Here is a 7,733-nt window from a genome sequence, read left to right as displayed (position 1 = left end):
ATATGAGAATCCCTTTTTCAGTTGTTTAAGCTCGATAATACAGCTTATCCAGATGTATTACTTACCACGCTAGGCTTATACATTATTCATATTCTTTAAGAATGCCAAAGGCCACCTAGTCCTTGTTACAAATATAACATTTCTTGAAAAAAATTAGGAAAAATTATATCCATATTTTAAAGATGCTTTAGAAAGGAAAAGGACTTAGCACTTAATCCTACATATTTCAGTAAAATCCAAAATTCCTTGCTTCATGCCCTATGTTTCACTTGCAGCATTTTAAATAGTCTGCTAGCCAGGGTTTAAAGAATGAACCAAACACATTCACACAGCATGCATCACAAGTGGTATTTATGTTAAAGTATATGCACCAAGACATATACTACCAAATGTCAAATAGCTAGCTAGTGGGAAGCAGCCGCATAGCACAGGGAGATCAGCTCAGTGCTTTGTGACCACCTAGAGAGGTGGGATAGGGAGGGTGGGAGGGAGACGCAAGAGGGAAGAGATATGGGGACATATGTATATGTATAGCTGATTCACTTTGTTATAAAGCAGAAACTAACACACCATTGTAAAGCAATTATACTCCAATAAAGATGTTTAAAAAAATTAAAAAATAAAGTATATGCACCAAGCCCTAGTTCATATCGAAAGGCAGGACACGCACGCACGCACACACGCACACTCTCTCTCTCTACATAAAGGGAAGCACCTTTGTGTTAAAAGAGTGTCCTCCCATAATTCTTAGCAACATAATGCATCCTTGAATGAAACATCAACAGAGAATTTCCACATAGTAAGGACTCTTGGTCTGTGATTAAATAATGGCATTCACAACTCAAACTTGCGGTGTTTTAATTACTTTTAACACATAAATTCCCTAGTGTGCTAGATTTACTTGGTTATTCTAAATGGCCGAATTAGTCTGTAACATACCACAACTATTTAAATCACCTATGACCAATAGTTAAGATTTTTAAAATCCTATTGCCCTACAGAACCATACTTCCTTGCTGCATGATGCCCAGGGCTTACCTTTCACATATGCCGTATCTCTGTCATGCTTTTCACATAGTACAATGTGCACTATGGAAGTCACATTAAAGAAACAAGCGGGAAAAAACAAAGAAAACTCATTGAAAACACTTTACTATAAAAGTGTGCTTTATTATAAGGAAATTTTAAATATAACCAACAATACTGAAAATAATGTAACTGGCATTTACAGCCTTGGTCAGAGTTCTTTATTAAACAGGCATTTGTAGTTAACAATCAGCTTATGCAACAAAACAGGTAACCTGAAAAAGTGAATAAAGTTGAGAATACAGAATGATGAACGAGGAATTTGGGGTTCTTTGTGTTTTTTGTTTAGCAGACATGGCTTTTAAAATCTGAAATAGAAAACAAGTCCTCTTCATGTAGTAAGCTCTCTTCCTGTGGGAAAGTTTGCAAAATTGTTAAAACTGTTCTAAAATGTGGCTGAAGGTATACTTTACATACTTCTTATATACACATATCTGATTAACATATTTTAACCACGTTTTCATTATACAAGCAAGACCATAAACATTCTCTAGTAAGACCACACTAGCCACAGAATCTTTTTACCCATGTATGTATTTCTTTGAAACATGTTTCCCAAAATGAAATTGCTCATTTAAAAGGGAACAACTGGTTAGAATTAATCTCTCTAGAAGTTGGGGTCATGTAGGCCTAGAAATCATGTAACAATATATTCCTTTGGTTGAACATAATTAAATTCATTTTATGTAGCAGAATAAGCATGTCAATTGTCAACAAAAATCTATTCAACTGAGTTCATTCTGCACTTCTGAGAGTCTACGTTAAAGCAAGTGGCAGGGCCTAATGGTATATTTGGAATGGACAGAAATTCCTTTTATCTTTATATATGTTTTACTTATAAAAATTTATTTCTCCCACCTTGGAGGAAACCCCTGGGAGAAGATGTCTGCAAAGGATTGTATTATGTACATCTAGTGAAGAACAAAGAGATATCTTAAGGGCATGTTGATAAGGACCCCAAATATTTTTGGTATAGGAGACTTTTTTTTTAGCATATATAATAAGATCTTAGGCTTTCAGAAGACAACATATAAGTTTAAAGAGCATTTAAAAATATTTGTGACAGGGCTTCCCTCGTGGCGCAGTGGTTAAGAGTCTGCCTGCCGATGCAAGGGATGCAGGTTTGTGCCCCGGTCCGGGAAGATCCCACATGCCGTGGAGCGGCTGGGCCTGTGAGCCATGGCTGTTGAGCCTGTGCGTCCGGAGCCTGTGCTCCACAACGGGAGAGGCCACAACAGTGAGAGGCCTGCATACCGCAAAAAAAAAAGAAAAATTTGTGACATTAAATGTCAAACTCAAATTTTTAAAGAAAACAAATACAGAGAACTGCAAAATGGAAAAAGGAAGCATAGATAGATGCTTTATGAGGAAAATAATGACCTTTCACCTAAAAAGAGTCTTCCCTATTATTGTAATGACTAAATTGCCTGTCCTTAAAACCACTGGAATATGTAGGTTACTGACATTATGCCAAAGAAGTCAAAAGGTACTTTATTGCAAAAATAGAAAAGGTCTTAAAATTGCATATGATGTTTTATACCATTTCACCAATAGGCCAAGGCCAGTACATAACTTACCAAGCCAGAAAAACTCGAAAACAAACATTACTAAATTGTACGTACTATATATAGTGAGTTGTAAAAAGAATGTGATGCCATGCTGTATAGCATGATTCACTGCCAAGTTCCCTCTTACATGGGCGTAGTCATAACATGTCAATCTGAGTGAGTCAAAATGAACACACATTGCCTATGACAACATCCTTTAATTATCTTCTTAAACACAGATACTTTCAGTATGTTATAATCATCTGAATAAACCTTTCAGTCAAATCATAATTTTGTGGAGTAGAAAGTCATTTTATCAGTATGTCGATATTTTTTGATCTACTCTTTTAGAAAGTGATGTTAAAGCCTATTGACTATTGAATCACTACTCTGTTTACTGATACACTGTAAATGTAAAAAAAGGAAAAAACCTGAAATCACAGAAAATGCTTGGCATCTACACAAACACATTCTCAGTGGACTAACCACTACTGTGTAATTTTGTCACTATAGGTCTTCTTGCTCCATACTTTTGCTTCATGCAGTGGGTTCAACAATATCCATGTTTGTTCCAAACAGGGCAACTAATTGTTCTTCATAGGTAGTGATGTTCCTTTTCATAATTTCCATGCAAGGTCCCAAAAGCCTTTCAAATGCTTGCACATCCATGGCTAAGAAGAGGGGAGAATAAAAGAAAAATAACGTTCTTTGCAAATCTGCAGAATTTCTAAGTCATTTATGGTATCTATTCCGCATATGTCAATGACGCAATGGCATTTTTAGATAAATATCAGATTGAAGAAGAAGGCATAAAGATAAAAACATTCCACTTCAAAAAGGAAGCAGCCAGTGTCCCTTGGCAATATGATGTCCTATTGGAGGTTCCTGATCCACGTTAAAAGAATGAGGGACTGTTATGTCAAGACCTTGGAATTTTAAAAATAAACTAGTTTTGATGTCACCACCTTAGTAATATGAACTCAAGGGCGGCAAGGGGGTGCTTTCTATCTTCTTTTCCCTTCTCAGGGTTTACGATGCTATGTTGTGAAGAATCCAAATGTTACCTTTTATGATTTTTATTCTTTTACACTATGGTCAATTCAAAACGGCAGCCAAAATAATGATTTTATCCACTGTGTAAGTATGTGCTCTATGTCGCTTAGCTTGCCTATCTCGAGCATTTTCTAAAACTGAATTTGTAATATACACATGAAAATATGATCATACTATCATACAAATACAAATTAAAATACTTTATTTTTTGCCTCTCAGATTTGCAGAAGTACAAAAGGCAATGTTGACAATAGAGTGAACATTGTTGTACTCCTGGTACATGTAAATAAGTACAAATAAAAGTGATCTGGCAATATATATAAAAAATGATAAAAAGAAAACCCACTTCCAAAAAGCATTTCTCAGGAAAAGTCCTATATGTGGAAAAGTAGTCTCTGCATACACCCACACAAAAAAGCTCGCCCCGACCCCCCAAAATGGAGCCAAAACTCCCCAAATTATTTAACAGTGGGGAATGATTAAATAATTCATAATGTGTATATTTACCTAATGTTACAGTCTGATGTAAACAATATGAGAAGATGCCTAAGCTATAACGGGTGAAAAAAGCAGTTTACAAAACTGTTTTAAAACAGAAAACCCATACAAATAAAAAAGATGAGAGAAGGAATTATAATAGGACGTGGAAATTGCTGGGTGGTGGCGGTATTGGGTGACTCTTACTTTTTCCTACCTTTTCTGTATTTCTCAAATTTAATGTGAATATAATAATTTATTATAGAAAAATATTAATGGGATTTCACTCACATCGCCTTTACTCCTACTGTCTAATACCTCTACTCAGGGAAATTACCTGTCAGCTTCTAATTGTCTTCTTTTTCATCCAAGTATAACCCTTGATTAATATTACATTATTTAAAAGCTTTGAACAAGTCAATTCTCTAAGAAAATTCTGAGGATATTTGCAAATCTTAAGAACATCAAAGCTAAATTTATGCTACTGAACTGTGGATCAAGAGCACAGAGTAGCTAATTACTTTTGAATCATTTCCTTGAAGAAAATGTCACCTAGGGACTTCCCTGGTGGTTCAGTGGTAAAGAATCCACCTTACAATGCAGGGAATGTGGGTTCTATCCCTGGTCAGGGACCTAAGATCCCACAAGCCATGGGGCAACTAAGCCTGCACGCCACAGCTACTGAGCTCACGCGCCTCAACTAGAGCCCCCGTGCTGCAAACTACAGAGCCCACACGCTCTGGAACCCATGCGCCACAACCAGAGAAGAGAAAACCCACACGCCACAACTAGAGAGACGCCCGCGCGTTGCAACGAAAGATCCCGCGTGCCGCAATGAAGAACCCACGCACCACAACTAAGACCCGACACAGCCAAAAACAAATAAAAATAAATAAATAATAAAAATAAATCTTTTAAAAAAGAGAGAAAATGTCACCTATACTGATATCTCCTGAACTATATTTTTCATTATTAAACTTAAGTTATGTCTCATATATAAAATCTCAGCTATATATAGATGTCTTCCACCTGAAGATGGCATTTCTGCTGAGCTGCTGTGTGGTACACAAGTAATAAACAGCTGAACAAGATTTTATTTGCTCCGACAAGCTTGAACCTTTGATTCCTAGTACAAGATGAGTAAGTATTCCTACAGACATTCCAGCTTGCCCTTCAAAGCTTAGTGTACCTTATAAAAATGCTGTTTGAGCCTTCTTTTTTTGAGGAACACAGTGTATGTTGTTTATTTAAAAAATTCGATGTAAAACTTGGTACTCAGGATTCTTATTTTAACGACATACTAAAATGTTATTTCATGCCTATAAAAAAGAACACAAAATTATAAGTGTGTGAAAATTTTTAAAGGAAAAATGTTGGCTTCTACAAATCGACTTTATAATGCAATGAATCCTAACCTTGTTGTATTTTGTGGGGACCATAAAACTTGTGAACCCAGTAAGATAATCCGTACAACATGAATACGTACAATGAAGACAGAATGATTTCAACCAGGGCAAGCATGCCCAGGGCTGCGTGAGTCCTACCTAAACATTTGACGGTCCCGATGGCGTGTGCGGAAGCAGCTCGGGGCTTGTTAGTTACCAGAGCAAGTTCTCCAAAGTACTGTCCCCGAGAGCACCGAGCGATTTCTACTGCACCGTTCTCCTCCGCCTCTGACTTACCCTGACAAGGTGATGGAAAGTATTAACTTTGACTCAGCTTAAGAAAAGTAAAAGTTAACCTTACTCTAAACATCAGAAGGAAAATCTATTATGTTTCTTGCTAATATTTCATGGATTTTTAGGACTTACCTTCCTTTTCATGGTAATTTTCACTTCTCCAGATTCTACAATGAAAAAAGAGTCAGCCAAGTCTCCCTATCAGAATAAAACAAAAACTGAGGGTGAAAATGCAAGTTTAGCTGACGGCAATCCTGGCGCCCATCACACCCCTGAAATCAATCCCACCATGATTTGCCTGAAAGGTGAAACCCCACAGGAGCAGGCTATGTCCCCTTCTAAGTTGAGACGTTAAGATCGACAATTACACTGTAACAATTTCGTTTGTAAAAAATTATCTGAAATGATATACTATCTAGCACGGTATTTCTGCTAAAACTAGCCAAGAAAATATGGCAAATAACACTGAGGTAAGAATTTTGCCTGAACTGCAGCCTGGATAAAGCACATACATAGTTAGAAATGCTAGCACCGTTTCCCAGCAGCATTGCCCCTGTCAGCTGCTCCCATGCTAAAATGTGCCACTCTGTGTGTCCTAATCTACAAGCAACAGCATGGCGACCCAAGATAACCTAGTGACTCCCAAAAAGAAAGCAAGCAGACTTCTTAGGGACCAGTATGTGTGGGCCCAGAATTTTGTCCTGCATCTGGCTGGGGACCAAGCTCTAGATGCCAGTTTACTGACAAGCCACCTCAAGGCCCCAAAAAGATTTCTAAAAGAAACTCTTGTCATTTCTAACTACACATAGCCATGTTCTCGTTTTAGATTTTAAACAAACTGCCTTGACTTCCAATGATGCCTTCTGAATTAAGTACAGTAGTATAATTATGGAAGATAGCAGATACTGACTTCCCTAAGCCTCTCAAAGTGATTCTGGAGAAACTTAGGTATTTCAAAACTCTTTAGTACAATTCAAGAAATACGGTATCAGGTTATATCACAAGGAATGTTGAGTCTCGATTGTACCATACTATAGTGCAGACCTGTATGTTTATAAATGCTTAAAAGACAACTAGTATCTAAAGATACCTTCAATAAACTCTAAGTATAGTACACATATCTCCTTCCCTTACCTTTATATCAGGTTTTCATAAGAGCTTCATGTTAAATTTTCAAGTATCTTAAATCATAATAGGTCTATCGACAGCCATGTAATTTTGCTTTCAAAACGTGCTCAAATTGCATGTAAAACTAATGAATTAAGTCCTGTAGCTTGTGCCAATGTCACGTTCCTAGGTTTGATATTGTACTAGCCATGCAAGATGCACTGGGAGAAACTGGGTGAAGAGTCCATGGGACTTTTTGCAGCTTCCTGTGAACCTGTAATTATTTCAAAGTAATCTGAAAAAAATCATTTCAAAAGTGCTCTATACTTTGAGGTTTTTCAATTTATATCGTAGACCCTCAGCCTTGTTCTCTAATTTGTCTCTACGTAGTCCCAATCCCTGACTGAGCTAATCTGTATGTATGTGGGAAGTCTGGGAGGATTGATGGATTTACTTGTTTATTTGCCTTCTAAAATAATTACTCTTGAGAGACCTTCAAGATGGCGGAGCAGTAAGACGTGCAGATCACCTTCCTCCCCACAAATACATCAGAAATACATCTACATGTGGAACAACTCCTACAGAACACCTACTGAACGCCGGCAGAAGACCTCAGACTTGCCCAAAGGCAAGAAACTCCCCCTGGTACCTGGGTAGGGCAAAAGAAAACAGAAAAAACAGACACAAAAGGATAGGGACGGGGCCTGCACCAGTGGGAGGGAGCTGTGAAGAAGGAAAGGTTTCCACACACTAAGAAGCCCCTCCACTGGCGGAGACGGGGGGG

The 7,733-nt window shown here is 37.5% G+C and overlaps 1 protein-coding gene across 1 annotated transcript in view; it reads right to left on the bottom strand.

The window, feature by feature from the left end:
• Positions 1-3,039: 3,039 nt before the first annotated feature.
• The window catches only part of PRKAR2B (protein kinase cAMP-dependent type II regulatory subunit beta), a 113,287-nt gene continuing 108,593 nt past the window's right edge, over positions 3,040-7,733 (bottom strand). Inside the window, exons 9-11 of the mRNA XM_007453338.1 lie at positions 5,975-6,040; positions 5,708-5,846; positions 3,040-3,304 (exon numbers count right to left, since the gene is read on the bottom strand). Coding sequence (XP_007453400.1) covers positions 3,171-3,304; positions 5,708-5,846; positions 5,975-6,040 — 339 coding nt within the window. The 3' untranslated portion in view covers positions 3,040-3,170. The remainder of the gene's footprint in view (positions 3,305-5,707; positions 5,847-5,974; positions 6,041-7,733) is intronic.

This window comes from Lipotes vexillifer, unplaced genomic scaffold, assembly GCF_000442215.2.
Source record: "Lipotes vexillifer unplaced genomic scaffold, Lipotes_vexillifer_v1.1 scaffold192, whole genome shotgun sequence".
In the NCBI taxonomy this organism is placed as follows: Eukaryota; Metazoa; Chordata; class Mammalia; order Artiodactyla; family Lipotidae; genus Lipotes; species Lipotes vexillifer.
This window is presented reverse-complemented; position numbering and strand designations above follow the sequence as displayed.